This window comes from Pseudophryne corroboree, chromosome 1, assembly GCF_028390025.1.
Source record: "Pseudophryne corroboree isolate aPseCor3 chromosome 1, aPseCor3.hap2, whole genome shotgun sequence".
NCBI lineage: Eukaryota > Metazoa > Chordata > Amphibia > Anura > Myobatrachidae > Pseudophryne > Pseudophryne corroboree.
The window spans coordinates 410,613,564-410,637,511 of NC_086444.1; the positions used below are offsets into that span (position 1 = coordinate 410,613,564).

The 23,948-nt window shown below is 47.6% G+C and overlaps 1 protein-coding gene across 1 annotated transcript in view; it reads right to left on the reverse strand.

Annotated features, from left to right (window-relative positions):
- The window catches only part of RBM19 (RNA binding motif protein 19), a 226,788-nt gene that overhangs the window by 108,873 nt on the left and 93,967 nt on the right, over nucleotides 1–23,948 (reverse strand). Inside the window, exon 10 of the mRNA XM_063913293.1 lies at nucleotides 6,993–7,193. Coding sequence (XP_063769363.1) covers nucleotides 6,993–7,193 — 201 coding nt within the window. The remainder of the gene's footprint in view (nucleotides 1–6,992; nucleotides 7,194–23,948) is intronic.

The window sequence follows — 23,948 nt, forward strand, 5'->3', positions numbered from 1 at the left end:
CGATTCCATCTTGAACTTGAATTTTTTTATATATGTGTTCAAGGATTTCAAATTTAAAATGGGTCTCACCGAACCGTCCGGTTTCGGTACCACAAACATTGTGGAATAGTAACCCCGTCCTTGTTGAAGTAGGGGCACCATGACTATCACCTGCTGGGAATACAGCTTGTGAATTGCCTCTATCACAGCCTCCCTGCCTGAGGGAGTTGTTGGCAAGGCAGATTTGAGGAAACGGCGGGGGGGGAAATGTCTCGAATTCCAGCCTGTACCCCTGAGATACCACTTGAAGGATCCAGGGATCTACTTGTGAGCGAGCCCACTGATTGCTGAAGTTTTTGAGACGGGCCCCCACCGTACCTGGCTCCGCCTGTTGAGCCCCAGCGTCATGCGGCGGACTTAGAAGAAGAAGCGGGGGAGGACTTTTGTTCCTGGGAACTGGCAGTATGCTGCAGCTTTTTTCCCCTACCTCTGCCTCTGGGCAGAAAGGACGCGCCTCTACCCCGCCTGCTCTTTTGGGGACGAAAGGACTGTACCTGATAATACGGTACTTTCTTTGGTTGTGAGGGGACATGTGGTAAAAATGCTGACTTCCCAGCCGTTGCTGTGGACACTAGGTCTGAAAGACCATCCCCGAACAACTCCTCACCCTTATAAGGCATAACTTCCATGTGCCTTTTAGAATCTGCATCACCTGTCCACTGCCGAGTCCATAACCCTCTCCTGGCAGAAATGGACAGTGCAACTTATTTTAGATGCCAGCCGGCAAATATCCCTCTGTGCATCTCTCATGTATAAGACAGCGTCTTTAATATGCTCTACGTTCAGCAATATAGTGTCCCTGTCTAGGGTGTCAATGTTTTCTGACAGGGAATCTGACCATGCAGCAGCAGCACTGCACATCCATGCTGAAGCAATAGCTGATCTCAGTATAATACCAGTGTGTGTATATATAGCCTTCAGGAGAGCCTCCTGCTTTCTATCAGCAGGCTCCTTCAGGGCGACCGTATCCGGAGACGGTAGTGCCACCTTTTTTGATAAGCGTGTAAGCGCTTTATCCACCTTAGGGGGTGTTTCCCAACGTGACCTATCCTCTGGCGGGAAAGGGTATGCCATTAGTAACTTTTTAGAAATTACCAATTTTTTATCTGGGCAAGCCCACGCTACTACACACACTTCATTTAATTCTTCAGAAGGGGGAAAAACTACTGGGAGTTTTTTCTCTCCAAACATAATACCCTTTTTTTTGGTACCTGGGGTCACATCAGAAATGTGTAAAACATTTTTCATTGCCTCAATCATGTAACGAGTGGCCCTACTCGACATAACATTATTCTCTTTGTCGTCGACACTGGTATCAGTATCCGTGTCGACATCTGTGTCTGCCATCTGAGGTAGCGGGCGTTTTAGAGCCCCTGATGGCCTTTGAGACGTCTGGGCAGGCACGAGCTGAGAAGCCGGCTGTCCCACATTTGGCATGTCATCAAATTTTTTATGTAAGGAGTCGACACTTTCACGTAATTCCTTCCACAAGTCCATCCACTCAGGTGTCTGCCCCGCAGGGGGTGACAACACCTTTACAGGCATTTGCTCCACCTCCACATAAGTCTCCTCATCAAACATGTCGACACAGCCGTACCGACACACCACACACACACACAGGGAATGCTCTGACAGGAGACAGGACCCCACAAAGCCCTTTGGGGAGAGAGAGTATGCCAGCACACACCAGAGCGCTATATAATACAGGGATTAACTAAATTATATCCCCTTATAGCTGCTATATGTATATTGCGCCTAAATTTAGTGCCCCCCCTCTCTTTTTTACCCTTTCTGTAGTGTAGACTGCAGGGGAGAGCCAGGGAGCTTCCTTCCAGCGGAGCTGTGAGGGAGAAATGGCGCCAGTGTGCTGAGGGAGATAGCTCCGCCCCTTTTTCGGCTGACTTTTCTCCCGCTTTTTAATGAATTCTGGCAGGGGTATTTATCACATATATAGCCTCTGGGGCTATATATTGTGATATATTTGCCAGCCAAGGTGTTTTTATTGCTGCTCAGGGCGCCCCCCCCCCCAGCGCCCTGCACCCTCAGTGACCGGAGTGTGAAGTGTGTATGAGGAGCAATGGCGCACAGCTGCAGTGCTGTGCGCTACCTTGGTGAAGACTGATGTCTTCTGCCGCCGATTTTCCGGACTCTTTTTGCTTCTGGCACTGTAAGGGGGCCGGCGGCGCGGCTCCGGGACCGAACATCAATGGCCGGTTCCATGCGATCGATGCCTCTGGAGCTAATGGTGTCCAGTAGCCTAAGAAGCCCAAGCTACCACCAGTTAGGTAGGTTCGCTTCTTCTCCCCTTAGTCCCTCGCTGCAGTGAGTCTGTTGCCAGCAGATCTCACTGTAAAATAAAAAACCTAAAATATACTTTCTCTCTAGGAGCTCAGGAGAGCCCCTAGTGTGCATCCATCTCGGCCGGGCACAGAAATCTAACTGAGGTCTGGAGGAGGGTCATAGTGGGAGGAGCCAGTGCACACCAGTTAGTCCTAAAGCTTTCTTAGTTGTGCCCAGTCTCCTGCGGAGCCGCTATTCCCCATGGTCCTTACGGAGTCCCAGCATCCACTTAGGACGTTAGAGAAATATATATATATATGGGACCCTGACGCACCTAGCCCCTCAGGGTACAGAATATAGTGATAGCAATATGTGATATAGGAGAATGGAATCCCACACAACAGCTGCAGGCACACTCAGTCACAGGTACAAGGCAGAAGTTATTACATATAAACAATAAAACTGCACTGGACTAGTAAAACTACATATGAATATAGATATAACAATGCACAGTAGATACTGGATGTATATCACAGAATACTTGTACTAAATATTCAGATAGCAGTACACTTGTTCTTAACTAACACTGTCTAAAATGACATGTAGAATACTTAAGTGTCTGTAAATGCACAGCGCTGATGAGACAGGCAGCTTTACAGAGGAGACCGTGCCCTGCAGTCCTGGAGATCAGCTCAGCTATGTGAAGATGGCGCCAAAATGCTGACAGGTAGTGAGGGAGAGTGAAATGCAGCTCCAGGGTGGGAACACCAGCAGTAGATGGCGTCCGGAGCTGGGGGAGAGGCTACATGTCAGCGCCTTATCCCCTATGCTGGTCCTCACCACCGGGTACTGTGGAGCCTATGCAAAACGGATTTTAGTAAATCCGGCCTGTGCTCCCTGCCCTGGTGGATATAGTGGGGTCCCTGTGCAGTAGTGTCCACGACAGCGGTGCGGTCCGTCTCCTGGGACCGCGATTTAGCAGCGGGTCCCACCTGGGGACCCTCTTACCTCCTCCCTGATGTGCAGCCACGCGATCCTGGAGAGCGTCAACAGTGCTGTGCCTGATGACCGGTGCGCCTCTGCTGCAAGTACCCGGGAACCCGGCCGCAGGAGTATGCAGCGCTGCTGGGGAGTTGATGGAGCCGCAGCACAGAATGTCAGAATGACATAGAAAGTGCTGCAGCCCTTGAAGTCTTCTTAAAAAGCTCTTTTCAGGGCTGCCTAGCGCAGTCCCACCTGTTAGTGACCTGCTCTGCAGGCACCAATTTACAAACTGAGCTCCAGTGCTGGAGGCGGGGTTATAGAGGAGGTGGTGGAGTGCATCATGGGAGCAGTCAAAGCTTTAACCTGTCGGTGCCTCAGATCAAGATCCAACTCTACACCCTGAAGTATTCCCTGTGGAATCCCAGTGTACACAGTTGCAGAATACGTTTTTTTTTAGATTTTTGCAAATTTATTAAAAATAAAACACTAAGAAATCACATGTACATAGGTATTCACAGCTTTTGCATAATACTTTGTTGATGCACCTTTGGCAGCAATTACAGCTTTAAGTCTTTTTTAATATGAAACTACAAGCTTGGCATACCTATCTATGGGCAGTTTCGCCCATTCCTCTTTGCAGAGCCTCTCAAGCTCCATCAGGTTGGATGGGAAGCTATTTTAAGATCTCTACAGAGATGTTCAATCGAATTCAAGTCTGAGCACTGGCTGGGTCACTCAAGGACATTCACAGAGTTGTCCTGAGGCCACTCATTTGATATCTTGGCTGTGTGCTGAATGATGAACAGTCGCCCAAGTCTGAGGTCAAGAGCGCTGTGGAACAGGTTTTCATCCAAGATGTCTCTGCACATTGCTGCATTCATCTTTCCCTCTATCCTGACTAGACTCCCAGTTCCTGCCACTGAAAAACATCCCCACAGCATGATGCTGCCGCCATGCTTCACTGTAGGGATGGTATTGGCCTGGTGATGAGCTGTGCCTGGATTCCTCTAAACATGACGCCTGACATTCATTCTTTGTCTCATCAGACGACAACATTTTGTTTCTCATGGTCTGAGAGTCCTTCAGGTGCATTTTGGCAAACTCCAGGCGGGCTGATTGGTGGATTGCTGCAGAGATGGTTGTCCTTCTGGAAGGTTCTCCTCTCTCCATAGAGGAATGCTGTGGCTCAGCCAGAGTGACCATCGGATTCTTGGTCAATTCCCTGACTAGGGCCCTTCCCCCCTGATCACTCAGTTTAGACGGCCGGCCAGCTCTAGGAAGAGTCCTGGTGGTTCCGAACTTCGGTGGAGGCCACTGTGCTCATTGGGACCTTCACAGCAGCAGATATTTTTCTGTACCCTTCCCCAGATTTGTGCCTTGAGACAAACCTGTCTCGGAGGACTACAGACAATTCCTTTGACTTCATGCTTAGTTTGTGCTCAGACATGCACTGTCAAGTGTGGGACCTTATATAGACAGGTGTGTGCCTTTCCAAATCATGTCCAATGAACTGATTTTACCACAGGTGGACTCCAACTAAACTGTAGGAACATCTCAAGGATGATCAGTGGAAACAGGATGCACCTGAGCTCAATTTTGAGCTTCATGGCAAAGGCTGTGAATACTTATGTACATGTGATTTCTTAGTTTTTTAATTTAAATAAGTTTGCAAAAATCTTTAAAAAACTTTTTTTCACGTTGTCATTATGGGGTATTGTGTGTAGAATTTTGCGGACAAAAATTAATTTATTCAATTTCGGAATAAGGCTGTAACATAACAAAATGTGGAAAAAGTTACGCGCTGTGAATACTTTCCAGATGCACTGTATACAACTGGATCTGGTCTCTGTTGGTACCAAATAAAAAAAGATGATTTAAATCTACCCAACCACATATTATGGCAGAATCTTCAAATTACACCTTCTAGCATAGCACAGTGGTGGCCAACTAGGGGCACATAAGCCTTCAACTATGGCTCCAGATGTTTAAAATCTCACTTACTCTCTGCTTTGTTATGAAGCATCATGTGACCTCATGCGTCATAACCAGAGGAGTATGAGCGCATTGCTGGCGTATACATTTCAGTTCGCACCTGCCGGGTGTGGCGAGCTGAAATGTGTGAAAGGTGATCCGTGGGTGCCCAAACTGCACTTTTCCCGATCCCGCCCATTAGTTTATTTGGCTTTTGCCACTTTACGCGGCTAAACCCGACACTAATGGGTGCGATCAGTGCGATAGGGGACCTCATTTGTATATCACCCCCTGCGATCTCCCGTCACTTTAGATGGGAGATCAAGGGCGATAACATTTCAATTCCTGCCTAAGTGTCTAGGCAAAAAAAAGTAGCACTTCCCTCACATGTACTCCACAGTTGTGGAAGCTAATGTCAATGTAAACCCTGTAAGTCCAGATCCTTCAATCACTACAGTGGATGCTCTGGGCCAAAATCAGAGATGTACGCGTACCCAATGGTTTATGTACATATGTAATGGTTGGTCATCTGCGCATGTGCAGGATTTATACTGCACATATGCAGAGCTGTGTCTGCGACAACAGAAGCAGTGCCCCCTTGCAACTTAAGGGAGAGGAAAGGGGCGGCAACATCAACCATTATAGAGAATAGGGGTGTACTGGCCACATTTTCTGAGCTTGCCAAGGCCAGTAGCAGCTTCACTGGCCCCAGAAGCATGATTTACACAGCCATCCTGACAAACTGGAGGGTTACTCAGATGACTGATATTCACACAGATGATCCGATGCTGTGTTTTCGAACGCAACAGCAGATCATAAAAGCTGGCAGAGGATGTCTTTCTTGACATATAGTAAGAAAAGATCATATTGGTGCATGAGAGACCTTCAGGCAGTGGTTCCCAAATGAGGTCCTCAAGGCACCCCAACAGTCCAGGATTTAGGATTTTCTTGCTTCTGAACAGATGGTATAATCAAACTGACTAAGATACTAATTAAGTCACCTTTTCCCCAAGCATGGCTACCCTTAAAACCTGGACTGTTGGGGTGCCTTAAGGTCTACGTTTGGCAAAACCACTGTCTTAAGGAAAGAAGCACTTTAATCATTGTAAAATCCCTTTCTCAAAGTCCATTTGGGGAACACTGTGTTAGCCATTCCATGTGGGTTAGAGTATAGGGACTAAAAAAGTTAAATCTAAACTCCTCCCCGTTATCCATGTCCAACTCTGCTCGCTATGCAGGTTGGATTCCCGGGGGGTTTTCCTTTCTTTGACCCTTTTCCACTGAACAAAAACACATGTTGATGCGCATTCATGGGCAAAAACACAGGCTATTTCAAGACAGTGGAAAAAGTGGTATTCGGAAGTTCTGATCCAAACAAACTGCATCCAAGGTATGCTTGGACTCTGAATCAACATTTTAGGACCTTGGCCTGGGAGGGGGTTCTGTGTCTACACAGATCCTGTTCTGTGGGATGCCGCAGAACATGATCCTGCCAGTGATACACAGGATTTCAAGTCAGGCCTGGTGTAAAGTGCACATATGGCATTAATTTTAATGGTCTGGATTTCTGAGATGTTACGCTCAAAACTAGTATGGATCATTTTCCAGAATTGCATACAAATTAACTTTTTATGAAAATAATAGATGAAGCACAGTACTTCATTTATTCATAAACTACATTCTTCAGTATGCCACAAATAAGTTTCTATTAATTTTACCATATTTGGAGAATAGAGTCTCTAAGTCAGCCTCCGCGCAGCTATATGACAAGTTTCTGATAAAGAGTCTTCCAGAATCTGATAAGTCTTCTTGTATCTCAGAGTCCTTCATCCGCTGTTCCCATGGTCTATTTTGGGCCTTTGATGAGAGATCTGGTTCCTTGGCTTGCTCAACTTGAAACACCTCAATGTATCTCTTACCTGCAAGGTTATACATAATAGTTTCATTGTCCACTGTTAAGACATTCTCATTGTGATTGTAGGGGAATCAAAGTTACTTGTACATACAGACAAACAAATAATAAGATTTTACTTACCGATAAATCTATTTCTCGTAGTCCGTAGTGGATGCTGGGGACTCCGTCAGGACCATGGGGAATAGCGGCTCCGCAGGAGACAGGGCACAAAAGTAAAAGCTTTAGGATCAGGTGGTGTGCACTGGCTCCTCCCCCTATGACCCTCCTCCAAGCCTCAGTTAGGATACTGTGCCCGGACGAGCGTACACAATAAGGAAGGATTTTGAATCCCGGGTAAGACTCATACCAGCCACACCAATCACACTGTACAACCTGTGATCTGAACCCAGTTAACAGCATGATAACAGCGGAGCCTCTGAAAAGATGGCTCACAACAATAATAACCCGATTTTTGTACCAATAACTATGTACAAGTATTGCAGACAATCCGCACTTGGGATGGGCGCCCAGCATCCACTACGGACTACGAGAAATAGATTTATCGGTAAGTAAAATCTTATTTTCTCTAACGTCCTAGTGGATGCTGGGGACTCCGTCAGGACCATGGGGATTATACCAAAGCTCCCAAACGGGCGGGAGAGTGCGGATGACTCTGCAGCACCGAATGAGAGAACTCCAGGTCCTCTTTAGCCAGGGTATCAAATTTGTAGAATTTTACAAACGTGTTCTCCCCCCGACCACGTAGCTGCTCGGCAGAGTTGTAATGCAGAGACCCCTCGGGCAGCCGCCCAGGATGAGCCCACCTTCCTTGTGGAATGGGCATTTACATATTTTGGCTGTGGCAGGCCTGCCACAGAATGTGCAAGCTGAATTGTACTACACATCCAACTAGCAATCGTCTGCTTAGAAGCAAGAGCACCCAGTTTGTTGGGTGCATACAGGATAACAGCAAGTCAGTTTTCCTGACTTCAGCCGTCCTGGAAACCGATATTTTCAGGGCCCTGACAACATCTAGCAACTTGGAGTCCTCCAAGTCCCTAGTAGCCGCAGGTACCACAATAAGCTGGTTCAGGTGAAACGCTGACACCACCTTAGGGAGAAACTGGGGACGAGTCCGCAGCTCTGCCCTGTCCGAATGGACAATCAGATATGGGCTTTTTTGAGACAAAGCCGCCAATTCTGACACTCGCCTGGCCGAGGCCAGGGCCAACATCATGGTCACTTTCCATGTGAGATATTTCAAATCCACAGATTTGAGCGGTTTAAACCAATGTGATTTGAGGAATCCCAGAACTACGTTGAGATCCCACAGTGCCACTGGCGGCACAAAAGGGGGTTGTATATGCAGTACTCCCTTGACAAACTTCTGGACTTCAGGAACTGAAGCCAATTCTTTCTGGAAGAAAATCGACAGGGCCGAAATTTGAACCTTAATGGACCCCAATCTGAGGCCCATAGACACTCCTGTTTGCAGGAAATGCAGGAATCGACCGAGTTGAAATTTCTTCGTGGAGCCTTCCTGGCCTCACACCACGCAACATATTTTCGCCACATGTGGTGATAATGTTGTGCGGTCACGTCCTTCCTGGCTTTGACCAGGGTAGGAATGACCTCTTCCGGAATGCCTTTTTCCCTTAGGATCCGGCGTTCAACCGCCATGCCGTCAAACGCAGCCGCGGTAAGTCTTGGAACAGACATGGTACGTGCTGAAGCAAGTCCCTTCTTAGCGGCAGAGGTCATGAGTCCTCTGTGAGTATCTCTTGAAGTTCCGGGTACCAAGTCCTTCTTGGCCAATCCGGAGCCACGAGTATAGTTCTTACTCCTCTACGTCTTATAATTCTCAATACCTTGGGTATGAGAAGCAGAGGAGGGAACACATACACCGACTGGTACGCCCACGGTGTTACCAGAACGTCCACAGCTATTGCCTGAAAGTCTCTTGACCTGGCGCAATACCTGTCCAGTTTTTTGTTCAGGCGGGACGCCATCATGTACACCTTTGGTCTTTCCCAACGGTTCACAATCATGTGGAAAACTTCCCGATGAAGTCCCCACTCTCCCGGGTGGAGGTCGTGCCTGCTGAGGAGGTCTGCTTCCCAGTTGTCCACTCCCGGAATGAACACTGCTGACAGTGCTATCACATGATTTTCCGCCCAGCGAAGAATCCTTGCAGTTTTTGCCATTGCCCTCCTGCTTCTTGTGCCGCCCTGTCTGTTTACGTGGGCGACTGCCGTGATGTTGTCCCACTGGATCAATACCGGCTGACCTTGAAGCAGAGGTCTTGCTAAGCTTAGAGCATTATAAATTGCCCTTAGCTCCAGTATATTTATGTGGAGAAAAGTCTCCAGACTTAATCACACTCCCTGGAAATTTTTTCCCTGTGTGACTGCTCCCCAGCCTCTCAGGCTGGCATCCGTGGTCACCAGCATCCAATCCTGAATGCCGAATCTGCGGCCCTCTAGAAGATGAGCACTCTGTAACCACCACAGGAGAGACACCCTTGTCCTTGGAGATAGGGTTATCCGCTGATGCATCTGAAGATGCGATCCGGACCATTTGTCCAGCAGATCCCACTGAAAAGTTCTTGCGTGGAATCTGCCGAATGGAATCGCTTCGTAATAAGCCACCATTTTTCCCAGGACTCTTGTGCAATGATGCACTGACACTTTTCCTGGTTTTAGGAGGTTCCTGACTAGCTCGGATAACTCCCTGGCTTTCTCCTCCGGGAGAAACACCTTTTTCTGGACTGTGTCCAGTCCCTAGGAACAGCAGACGTGTCGTCGGAAACAACTGCGGTTTTGGAATATTTAGAATCCACCCGTGCTGTCGTAGAACTACTTGAGATAGTGCTACTCCGACCTCCAACTGTTCTCTGGACCTTGCTCTTATCAGGAGGTCGTCCATTTTCTTCGAAGAAGAATCATCATTTCGGGCATTACCTTGGTAAAGACCCGGAGTGCCGTGGACAATCCAAACGGCAGCGTCTGAAACTGATAGTGACAGTTCTGTACCACGAACCTGAGATACCCTTGGTGAGAAGGGCAAATTGGGACATGGAGGTAAGCATCCCTGATGTCCCGGGACACCATAAAGTCCCCTTCTTCCTGGTTCGCTATCACTGCTCTGAGTGACTCCATCTTGATTTGAACCTTTGTAAGTGTTCAAATATTTCAGATTTAGAATAGGTCTCACCGAGCCTTCTGGTTTCAGTACCACAATATAGTGTGGAATAATACCCCTTTCCTTGTTGTAGGAGGGGTACTTTGATTATCACCTGCTGGGAATACAGCTTGTGAATTGTTTCCAATACTGCCTCCCTGTCGGAGGGAGACGTTGGTAAAGCAGACTTCAGGAACCTGCGAGGGGAAACGTCTCGATTTTCCAATCTGTACCCCTGGGATACTACTTGTAGGATCCAGGGGTCCTGTACGGCCCCAGCGTCATGCTGAGAACTTGGCAGAAGCGGTGGAAGGCTTCTGTTCCTGGGAATGGGCTGCCTGCTGCAGTCTTCTTCCCATTCCTCTATCCCTGGGCAGATATGCTTATGGGGACGAGAGGACTGAGGCTGAAAAGACGGTGTCTTTTTCTGCATAGATGTGACTTAGGGTAAAAACGGTGGATTTCCCAGCAGTTGCCGTGGCCACCAGGTCCGATGGACCGACCCCCAAATAACTCCTCCCCTTTATACGGCAATACATCTTTGTGCCGTTTGGAATCTGCATCACCTGACCACTGTCGTGTCCATAAACATCTTTTGGCAGATATGGACATCGCACTTACTCTTGATGCCAGAGTGCAAATATCCCTCTGTGCATCTCGCATATATAGAAATGCATTCTTTAAATGCTCTATAGTAAATAAAATACTGTCCCTGTCAAGGGTATCAATATTTTCAGTCAGGGAATCCGACCAAGCCACCCCCGCGCTGCACATCCAGGCTGAGGCGATCGCTGGTCGCAGTATAACACCAGTATGTGTGTATATACTTTTTAGGATATTTTCCAGCCTCCTATCAGCTGGCTCCTTGAGGGCGGCCGTATCTGGAGACGGTACCGCCACTTGTTTTGATAAGCGTGTGAGCGCCTTATCCACCCTAAGGGGTGTTTCCCAACGCGCCCTAACTTCTGGCGGGAAAGGGTATACCGCCAATAATTTTCTATCGGGGGAACCCCGCGCCTCATCACACACTTCATTTAATTTATCTGATTCAGGAAAAACTATAGGTAGTTTTTCCACACCCCACATAATACCCTTTTTTGTGGTACTTGTAGTATCAGAAATATGTAACACCTCCTTCATTGCCCTTAACAAGTAACGTGTGGCCCTAAAGGAAAATATGTTTGTTTCTTCACCGTCGACACTTGAGTCAGTGTCCGTGTCTGTGTCTGTGTCGACCGACTGAGGTAAAATGGGCATTATAACGTCCCTGACGGTGTTTTAGACGCCTGGACAGATACTAATATGTTTGCCGGCCGTCTCATGTCGTCAACCGACTTGCAGCGTGTTGACATTATCACGTAATTCCTATAATAAGCCATCTATTCCGGTGTCGACTCCCTAGAGAGTGACATCACCATTACAGGCAATTTGCTCCGCCTCCCAACATCGTCCTCATACATGTCGACACACACGTACCGACACACAGCACACACACAGGGAATGCTCTGATAGAGGACAGGACCTACTAGCCCTTTGGGGAGACAGAGGGAGAGTTTGCCAGCACACACCAAAAACGCTATAATTATACAGGGACAACCTTTATATAAGTGCTTTTCCCTTATAGCATTTTAATATATGTAGTCATATCGCCAAATCAGTGCCCCCCCCCTCTCTGTTTTAACCCTGTTTCTGTAGTGTAGTGCAGGGGAGAGCCTGGGAGCCTTCCCACCAGCATTTCTGTGAGGGAAAATGGCGCTGTGTGCTGAGGAGAATAGGCCCCGCCCCCTTTTCGGCGGGCTTCTTCTCCCGTTTTTCTGAGACCTGGCAGGGGTTAAATACATCCATATAGCCCCCAGGGGCTATATGTGATGTATTTTTAGCCAGAATAAGGTACTATCATTGCTGCCCCAGGGCGCCCCCCCCAGCACCCTGCACCCTCAGTGACCGCTGTTATGAAGTGTGCTGACAACAATGGCGCACAGCTGCAGTGCTGTGCGCTACCTTATGAAGACTGAAAAGTCTTCTGCCGCCGGTTTCTGGACCTCTTCACTTTTCGGCATCTGCAATGGGGTCGGCGGCGCGGCTCCGGGACGAACCCCAGGGTGAGACCTGTGTTCCGACTCCCTCTGGAGCTAATGGTGTCCAGTAGCCTAAGAAGCCAATCCATCCTGCACGCAGGTGAGTTCACTTCTCTCCCCTAAGTCCCTCGATGCAGTGAGCCTGTTGCCAGCAGGACTCACTGAAAATAAAAAACCTAACAAAACTTTTACTCTAAGCAGCTCTTTAGGAGAGCCACCTAGATTGCACCCTTCTCGGCCGGGCACAAAAATCTAACTGAGGCTTGGAGGAGGGTCATAGGGGGAGGAGCCAGTGCACACCACCTGATCCTAAAGCTTTTACTTTTGTGCCCTGTCTCCTGCGGAGCCGCTATTCCCCATGGTCCTGACGGAGTCCCCAGCATCCACTAGGACGTTAGAGAAATATTATTCAGTAGCCAAAAGTGAAATAATAGGATTTTAATACCTACCGGTAAATCCTTTTCTCGTAGTCCATAAGGGATATTGGGGACACATTAGTACGATGGGTAGAGACGGGATCCAAAGGAGCTAGTGCACTTAAAATTTCTTCCACTGAGTGTGCTGGCTCCTCCCCTCTATGCCCCCTCCCACAGGCAGTTATAGGTAAAACAGTGCCCGAAGGAGAAATTACATACTTGAGAGAAGGAACATAACAACAAGTGTGGTGAGATTTACACACCAGCACACCATAACATAACCAGGCTAGCAATGGCTGGCAACATAACAGCAACAGCTGAACAGGTAACACAGAACAGAGAACCTGCAGAAAGTCACCGCACAGAGGCGGGCGCCCAATATCCCTTATGGACTACGAAAAAAGGATTTACCAGTAGGTATTAAAATCCTATTTTCTCTAGCATTCATAAGGGATATTGGGGACACATTAGTATGATGGGGATGACCCAAAGCTTCCAGAACGTGCGGGAACGTGCGGAGACATCTGCAGCACCGCCTGCCCAAACTGGGTATCCTCTTTGGCCAGGGTATCAAATCTGTAGAACTTCACAAAGGTGTTCTTTCTCGACCAGGTAGTGGCTCGGCATAGTTGCAGGGCCGAGACTCCACGGGCAGCAGCCCAGGAAGAGCCCACCGATCTTGTAGAGTGGGCCTTCAGAGACTTAGGAACAGGTAAGGCTGCCGACACATAGGCCTGTTGGATAGTAAGTCGAATTCAACGAGCAATGGACTGCTTCGAAGCAGGGCAACCCTTCTTCTGCGCATCATAGAGCACGAACAAGGAATCTGTCTTTCTGATCCGAGCCGTCCTCTTGACATAGATTTTCAAGGCTCACACTGCATCCAATGCCTCTGGAGGGGCAGAAGTGCCAGAACTGGACGGAATCACAGCAGGTTGATTCAAGTGAAACACGGAGACCACGTTCAGCAGGAACTGCTGTCTGCTGTCTAGTCCTGAGCTCCGCTCTGTCCTCGTAGAAGACTTTTACATGATAAGGGCCCCAATTCCGAGACTCCTCTAGCAGAAGCCAGGGCCAGTAACATCACCGTCTTCCACGTGAGGTACTTGTCTTCACCGAGGTTCAAACCAGGATGACTGCAGAAAATGTAACACCACATCAAAATCCCAAGGTGCCGTAGTCAGCACAAACGGAGGTTGTATGTGAAGCACCCCTTGCAAGAAGGTCTGAACTTCTGGCAATAGAGCCAACTTCTTCTGGAAGACGACGGAAAGTGCTGAAATCTGGAACTTAATGGATCTCAGACGTAATCCTTTATCCACTCCAGTTTGCAGGAAACTGAGGAATCTTCCCAAGTGGAAGTCTGCAGATGGATATGTGTGTTCCTCGCATCAGGAGACATATCTCCGCCAGATATGATGATAGTGTTTTGACGTCACAGGTTTTCTGGTTTGCACCATAGTGGCAATGACCTTTTTGGAAAGCCCTTTGTGAGCTGGATGTTCCGCTCAACCTCCATGCTGTCAAACGAAGTCGCCATAAGTCCAGGTAGACAAAAGGTCCTTGCTAAAGAAGATCTCTTCTTAGTGGCAGAGGCCAAGGGTCTTCTACGGACATGTCCAGGAGAGCCACGTACCACGCTCTTCGGGGCCAATCCGGGGCAATCAAGATTGCTTCCATTCCTTGATGCCTGATCCTCTTGAGCACCTTTGGGATCAACGGAATCGGAGGAAATAGGTAGACCAGCTGGTAAGGCCAAGGCAATGTCAGCGCATCCACCGTGCTCAACTGAGGGTCTCTGGTCCACGCGCAATAGCAGTGAAGCTTCTTGTTGAGGCAAGACGCCATCATGTCGATCTGTGGGCATCCCCACTGGTCGATGATTTGTTGAAACACCTGAGGGTGGAGTCCCCACTCTCTTGGGTGGAGATCGTTGCTTCCCAGTCGTCCACTCCCGGAATGAAGATTGCGGACAGTGCTCTTGCATTTCTTTCCGCCCAGAGGAGTATCCTTGACACTTCTCGCATGCAGGCCCTGCTTTTTGTCCCTCCTTGTCGATTGATGTACGCCACGGCAGTGGTGTTGTCCGACTGAACCTGGAATGCCAGAATCCGGAGCAGAGGGGAGGCCTGAATCAGAGCATTGTAGATAGCCCGAAGTTCCAGGATGTTGATCGGAAGTAGGGCCTCTTGGGAAGACCATCTGCCCTGGAACTGTGCCCCCTGGGTGACAGCTCCCCATCCTCTTACGACTTGCATTCGTTGTGAGGAGGACCCGAAGTGTCGACCTTCCAGTAGATTGGAAGACTGTAGCCACCACAGGAGAGAAATCCTGGCCTGGGGTGACAGCTGAATCATTCGGTGCACCTGGAGATGGGAACCGGACCATCTGTTAGGATGTCCAATTGGAAGGGTCTGGCATGTAGCCTTCCATACTGTATCGCCTTGTATGAGGTCACCATCTTTCCCAACAATTTTAAGCAAAGATGAATGGATATTCGAGTACGTCGGAGAACCATGTGTACCATTTCCTGCAGCATTCTAGCTTTGTCCTCTGGGAGGAATACTCATTGTGCTACAGTATCCAGTAGCATACCCAGAAACAGGAGCCACTAGGACGGGTCCAAGTGGGACTTCTGGAGATTTAGGATCCACCCGTGGTGAGCCAGAAGTTGTATCGTCGATCTATATGGAGCAGGAGAAGCTCCCGGGAATTCGCTTTTATCAGGAGATCATCCAGGTAAGGGACAACGTTGACCCCCTGGACTCTGAGTTGAAACATCATTTCCGCCATCACCTTCGCGAACACCCTCGGAGCAGTAGACAGGCCGAAGGGTAACGCCTGGAACGGATAGTGATCGTTCAGCAGGGCGAACCTCAGATAGGCCTGATGAGGCCAAATCGGGATATGGAGGTAGGCGTCCTTGATATCCAGGGATACCAGGAATTCCTGTGGTTCCAGGCCTGCGATTACTGCTCTTAAAGATTGCATCTTGAATTTGAAAACCTTCAGGTAAGGATTCAAGGACTTAGATTCAAAATGGGTCTCACAGACCCGTCTGTTTTTTTCTGGTTTTGGTACCACGAATAGGCTGGAGTAGTAACCTTGTCCCTGTTGATGCAGGGGCACTGGAACAATGACCTGGGACCGGACCAACTTTGTGATGGCCAGTAGCCCCGTAACACGCATATTTTCCAAAGCTGGTAAGCTTGATTTGAAAAATCGTTGGGGAGGAGCAACTCCAGCTTGTAACCCTGAGAGATGAGGTCTCTTACCCAGACATTCTGGCAGGAACCTTCCCAGATGTGGCTGAAGCGACGTAACCAAGCTCCCACCCCGAGGTAGACCAGCTGGTAAGGCCAAGGCAATGTCAGCGCATGGGTGGGGTGGGCGGGCACCGTCATGCTGAAGCTTTTGCGGAAGCTGAACTGGTGCTCTGTTCCTGAAAGCCAGCAACGGCTGGTTTCTTAGGCTTACCTCTGGTGCCTCTAGCTGCGTTGGAGGCACCCCTGGTTCTAGATCGAAATCTGGTGTACCAAAAGGACTGGGTAGATAGTCCCGGGTAGGTACGTCTAGCAGGGGGAGCCCCAGAGGGAAGAAACATGGATTTTCCAGCAGTAGCCTTAGAAAGCCATGCGTCCAATTCACCTCCAAAGAGCTATTCACCTGTAAAGGGAAGATATTCCACATTGTGTTTAGAGTCAGCGTCTGCAATCCACTGACGCAACCATATGGCTCTGCGTGCAGATACAGCCATAGCAGTGGTCCTAGCATTAATATTGCCAATCTCTTTTAGGGAGTCACAGAGGACTCTAGCCGTGTCCTGTATGTGTTTGAGGAAAGTAACTGTAGTAACCAGGGTCATATCCCCCGAGAGACCCTCCTGAATTTGAGTAGCCCAGGAATGAATTGCATGTGTCATCCAGCAACCTGCCATGACTGGTCTTTGAGATACACCCGCAACAGTGTAGATAGCTTTCAGTGTGGCCTCAATTTTTCTATCCCCCGGGTCCTTTACCATAAAGGATCCTAGGGCAGGGAGTACCGCCTTCTTGGAAAGGTGAGAGACAGAGACATCTACAGCTGGAGATTCTTCCCAGAAAATTCTGCCTTCAGGGGCAAAGGGGAAGGTATGCTAAAATCGTTTTGACACTTGATATTTTTTATCAGGAGTTTTCCAGGCTAATTTAAACAAATCATCTAATTATTTGGAATCAGGAAAAGTGACTGTCAGTTTGTCTTGTGGGAGGAAAAATTACTGCTGTTTTGTAGCACATCCCTTACAGCCAAAATGAGGGGTTCAATACCCTGTGCAGGGGTGGAGCCCCCACTTATGGGGTCCACATCATCCTGTATATCATCATCAGTATCTGATAGGAGTGCAGGTAAAGCACGTTTATGTGCACCTGTGGTAGACAGTGGGGGATGGGGGGCATCAGCCCTGGCAGCTAGACTTGCTACTGCTTGTTGCAGTCCTTGTGTTTTATTGGCATTACCAGTTAATTGAGGTGACATATCAGACATCATATTTTTGATAGCCCTCAGCCAGGAGGGCTCGCGACTCTCCTCCACATTGTCAGCATTTTGTGATGACTGACTACACTGCTAACATGATAATGAGCCAGATGAGGGAGGGGAGAATCTGGCATTACATACACTGCATAATTTTTGTTTCACCATTATGGAGAAACACACAATAACACATACAACATAGACTGAGTTACAAACAAGCCTGCCCTATTGCATGTGAGAGGAGACAAACAGTAAGAGAGGACACCAGCTCACCACCGCTGCAGGACCCCAGTGAGGCTGTCAAAGTTTTTAGATAGATATATCAGTTAAACTGTGTCTAACTAGGATTCCCCTAGAGGAATATTGTGCACAAATAGCGGCTCTCCTCCTACTCAAAACCCTGTAATAGTGATACAGCGTGTGACAGACCGGAGGAGCTGTGTGAGGCTGCTGCTGCTTATGCAGAGGAAGGCGCCAAAATGCCGCTGAGCCCGCTCTGATATAGTTCCGCCCCCCGTAATGGCGCCTTAGCTACTGTTACATATTTATACTAGCTATGTCTTCTAAATGCGCTGTCACATAAATGTTAAGTACAGCAAAAGTCAGCCAGTGTCACGCAGGGGCTACAGCAGGTCCCCCCCCCAGGAGGGACCCGTATGCCTCACCCGTGCTTTTGCCGCACCATGAACCGGGGGACCCCCCTAGTGAGGCCCCCGGTGTGTACTCACCACCGAGATCACCTTCAGGCAGTGTTAGGGGTGTGCGGCATGCTGCGACTGCTCCTACAGCGGGGAAGCGGCTCTGCACCTCACGAGGCCGGTGACCGTTTCCCCCCTTAACTCCCACGGCGCAGGTATGCTGTTGCCCAAACAGCATACCGAAAATTATAAGGTTTTAAAATAAATTGAAGACATCTCTCTGGAGCTGCATAGATTATGTGCATCCTCTCCTGAGGGCACTTTTTTCTAAACTGCCTGTGGGAGGGGGCATAGAGGAGAGAAGCCAGCACACCCAGTGGAAGAAATTTAAAGTGCACTGACTCCTTTGGACCCTGTCTATACCCATCGTACTAATGTGTCCCAAATATCCCTTATGGATGCTAGAGAAATTACATATTATATATATATTACATTGGAAAAACCTCCAGACAGTTCCGTGAAAGGATGGCAATGCATCGATCTGCCATCCGGGCTGCTTTGGAGGGTAACCCACAAGCTCAACCAGTAGCCCGACACTTCAAAGAGTTTAAACACAATTTAGCTTCCCTTAGATATAAAATTATAGATCAGCAACCCATGAGCATCAGAGGTGGCGACAGAAATTTAGCCCTCCTGAAACGGGAAGCTAAATGGATCCACCGGCTGAACACTTTAGTCCTGGCAGGACTGAATGAGCAGCTGGGGCTCCACTGCTTCTTATAATATTAAACTACCATGTGGTATACACTTCATGCAAACTTTTATTAATATCATACACGCAATGTGTTTCTGTATAGTTTATGCATTATTTCCATATGACTTCATTAGTTCAATGTTGAATAGATATATGTGGTTCACATAATGTCTTTTTGTATCTATGCACACACAATGAGATGATCTGTTTTTTTGTGTTCAGGTTTCCATGGTAACCGGCATCAGGACAGACTCGGAAGCGTAGCGTACGTGTGCGGGATGACGTCATCCGGTCCCGCCGAGATGTCAGACAGATGACAGTTACTGGCGCCGGACAGGGAGAGGGAGCGCACCGCACACGAGAGACGACTACGTCATCCAGGTTCGCCTGATTGCCGCACCTGGGGACGCGGGGATGGTGATGGCAGGGTATAAAGGTATGTTTGGTTTTTTACACATGTTGTTCTGACGAAAGTCTAATACAGACTGAAACGTTAACATTTGATAGGGGCGTTTGTCTCTTTATTCCTGGCTGAGTAAAAGTCCCCTTGGAGTGCCGCCGTGAGTAATATGGATATATATATATATATATATATATATATATATATACACATACACACACATACATACAGTATATGTATGTATTTCTGTATGTATATATATATATATATGTACCAGGGAAGCTATCAGCGCCACAGATGCAGTATTCAAAATATCAACACTAGTAATGGAACCCCCACAGTGAGATCATTAAAAAAAAAAAAAATATATATATATATTAAAGATATCTGCCTATTGGACACTCCCCTCTAGATTTGGGGCGTCAGCCTGTTACCTCAAATAGAATTAGGCACTGGTATAGGTGCCTATGGTGAACACTTGTGAACAAAGGATGAGGTAGTAAAGGCGACCGCTGGTGCCAATCAAATGCAGAGAATAGGCAGTTGCAAAAAAAAATTTTTAAATTTATTTAAACTGTGGTGCACTAAAACAAAATAGAGTAAAAAAGTGGAATTTTATACAGTAAAAATAATATAATATGCACGGGGGGGTAAATAAAATGCTTAAAAAATTACAATTGACATAAAAAATGGTACATGGGACATAAAAACATATGGGATTAAAAGAGTCAAAAAAATTCAAAAAAGGAGTAAGATAGCTTAACTTAGTAGTTGAGGTTTAGATCAAAGCAGCACCCAACGCGTTTCGTCCTGTCTGGACTTCATCAAGGGGTAACCCCTTGACACCAGCGGTCGCCTTTACTACCTCATCCTTTGTTCACATATATATATATATATATATTTATTTTAGAGATGTGCAGGGCGGGTTCGGTTTTACTTGGGTCTCAAAACGGAATCTAATTGACTAACGGATGTCACGTGTTTTGGATAGCCAATAAGAAAAATCCGAAAAACCAGAGTAAAACCGAACCTGCACATCTCTAATATATGTATGTGTATAATATATATATATATATATATATATATATATGTTATGGTAAGAACTTACCGTTGATAACGTGATTTCTCTTATGTCCACAGGTATCCACAGCATAACATTGGGATATTGTTGAGCGACAGCGAAAATGGCACCAACACGGTCACGAGCTTTCTGGCCTCCCAGGATGCATTGGGGCCTCCACTATATAGTCCCGCCCACTGACTCAGTCAGATCAGTTCTTTCCACAGCGATTTTAGGCAGGAACATTAGGTAGAGACCTGTACAGGCGATAGGAACACACATGCACACCCTTCCATACAAGAAGGAAGAGGTTTTAGTGATTGTCTAGATCCTCAAATCAGATGCGTCAGGGTGGGATCCCTGTGGATACCTGTGGACAGAAGAGAAATCACGTTATCAACGGTAAGTTCTTACCATAACGTATATTTCTCTGGCTGGGTCCACAGGATTATCCACAGGATAACATTGGGATTCCCAGAGCCATTTTAGTGGTGGGGACGCTCCTGATTGCACAGGAGGACCTTTCGCCCGAAGTCTGCGTCATGAGAGGCAAAAGTATCCAAGGCATAATGTCTGATGAATGTGTTTATGGAAGACCATGTGGCTGCCTACATATTTGTTCTGCTGAAGCACCCTGTTGTGCTGCCCAAGAAGGACCTACCTTACGTGTAGAGTGTGCAGAGACATTAGCCGGAATAGGGAGATCTGCATGAGAATAAGCTTCTGCTATTACCATTCGGAGCCATCTCGCCAGCGTCTGTTTACTAGCAGGCCATCCTCTTCTATGGAATCCGTAGAGGATGAAGAGAGAATCTGTTTTCCTGATAGCACTAGTACGATCTATGTAGATTCTTAAAGCCCGGACCACGTCCAGCGACGCTTCTCCCGCAGATAGTCCCGATATCTGAAAAGCTGGGACTACAATTTCTTCATTCAGGTGAAACTTTGATACCACCTTTGGAAGATAGCTGGAAAAAAACTTAGGAAAGGAGACTTACATGATAATGCTCCCAAATCTGACACTCTTCTGGCTGATGCCATTGCCAGTAAAAAAAGAACTTTAACCGTTAACCACTTAAGATCTGCTCTCTCAAGTGGTTCAAACAAAGGACCCTGGAGAACTTGAAGAACTAAATTCAAATCCCAGGGAGCTGCAGGAGGAACAAATGGAGGTTGAATATGTACTACTCCTTGGAAAAATGTACGTACATCCTGTAAATCAGCAATCTTCTGCTGAAACCATACAGTCAACGCCGAGACTTGCACCCTCAAGGAAGCAACTTTCAACCCTTTATCCAATCCTGCCTGAAGGAAATCCAAAATCCTAGCTACTTTAAAAGATTTCGGATTGTAATTTTTTTCAGTACACCAGTGAATATAGGCTTGCCATATTCTATGATACACACGGGCCGAAGAAGGCTTTCTTGCTCTAAGCATGGTTTGGATTACTTGTTTCGAAAATCCTTTAGCTTCTAAGATAGAGGTTTCAACAGCCACGCCGTCATAGATAGGCGAGCCAGATGACTGTGATAACAAGGACCCTGCATTAACAGATCTGGACGTTGAGGGAGCAGTATCGGTGCTTCCACGGACATTCTCAACAGATCTGTGTACCAATGTCTTCTTGGCCAAGCTAGGGCTATTAGAATGATTGCTCCTTTTGCCTGTTTTATCTTTCTCACTACTCTGGGTAACAGAGATATTGGAGGGAACAGATATGCCAGCTGAAACCTCCATTCTACTGACAGTGCGTCTACCAGGACCGCTCCTGGGTCCCTTGTACTTGATCCGTACCTCGGAACTTTGTTGTTTAGATGAGACGCCATAAGTTCTATCTCTGGTAGACCCCATCTGTTCACCAGTGTCTGAAACACTTCTGGGTGTAGTGCCCATTCGGTTTCCTGAATGGTGTGCCGACTGAGAAAATCCGCTTCCCAATTTAGTACACCCGGGACAAATACTGCTGACAATGCCGGGAGATGGAGTTCTGCCCATTTTAGAATGGGAGTTACTTCCTCCATCAGACTCTTGCTGTGAGTTCCTCCTCGATGATTGAGGTATGCTACTGCCGTCGCATTGTCTGAGCGGATCTGGACTGGTCTTCCTTGTAGATTGTCCTTTGCCTGAACTAGAGCCAAGTAAACGGCCCTTATCTCCAACAGATTTATCGGCAGGCGACTTTCCCTTGCGGTCCATTTTCCCTGGAACCATAGGCTTCCGAGTACCGCCCCCCAGCCTTGCAGGCTGGCATCTGTTGTCAGGACTTGCCACTCTTTTATCCAAAAGGGTCTCCCCTTGTTTAAATGGTCTGTCTGTAGCCACCACGCTAGAGACCTTTTTACCTTTACTGGAATCTTTATCATCTGTTTCCTTATCGTCTGATGATTTCCGTTCCATTTGGTCAGAATAAGGTGCTGCAATGGTCTGGAGTGGAATTGCGCATATTCCACCATGTCGAAGGTTGATACCATCAGACCCAACAGTCGCATTGCTGCATGGACGGACATTGTCTGGGCTTGCAGCGCTTCTTGAGCCATGACCTGCACCTTGACTATCTTTTTCTCTGGTAAGAGAACTTTCTGTAGGTCTGAATCCAATATGGCCCACAAATGAACCATCCGCTGTGACGGATTCAGGGACGACTTCTCCCAATTTATGAGCCACCCGTGTCTCTGTAAACAAACTATCGTCTGTTGAAGATGGCTCAACAGTAAATCTTGCGACTGTGCTAAGATTAACAGGTCGCCGAGGTATGGGAATATTCTTATCCCCTGCTTGCGCAGACAAGCTGCCATAACCACCATGATCTTGGTAAACACCCTGGGTGCTGTAGCTAGCCCGAAAGGCAGAGCTTGGAACTGGAAATGTTCCTGGAGGATGGCAAACCTGAGGTAACACTGATGTGACAGTGCTATAGGCACATGTAGGTAAGCATCCCGTACATCCAGAGATAGCATGTAATCTCCCGGTTCCATAGCCAACATTATGGAGCGTAACGTCTCCATGTGGAACTTCGGGATCCATATGTATTTGTTCAACATTTTCAGATTTAGAATTGGTCAATATGACCCATTTGGTTTCTGGATTAGAAATAGATTGGAGTAATACCCCTGTCCCTTTTGTGATGGAGGTACTGGGACAATCACACCTGACTGCAGTAATTTATGGACTGCTTCTTGCAGGGCATTGGCCTTCGACTCTATACGAGACGGGCTGGTGCAAAAAAATCTTTGAGGAGGCTGCCTCCTGAATGGGAACCCATACCTGAGATACTACCTTCTGCACCCAGGCATCTGCTGTTGACTGTTGCCATATGTGTGCAAATTGAAGGAGTCGGCCCCCAACCCTGGAATCCTCCAGGCGGAGGCCCGTCTCTTCAGGCTGAGGGTTTCTGTTCAGGTTTGGAAGCTGGCTTTTTGCTAGCCCACTGCTTCCTACCCCTGGATTTAAACTGGGGTTGTTTAGGCTCCTCTTTAGCTTTTGCTTTGCCAGCGAAATGAGCGAAATTTTAAACCCTTGGACTTAGGGTTATAGGTAGCCGGAAATCTGACCTTTTTCGATTCAGCCTCTGATTCTAGGATATCCGATAAAGGTTTTCCAAATAATATATTACCCACAAAAGGCAATGCTTCCAATTCTTTCTTGGATTCCGCATCTGCCTTCCAGGTACGTAGCCAAATTGCTCGACGAGCGACTACTGTCAAGGCTGAAGCTTTAGAAGCAACTGTACCTACATCAATTG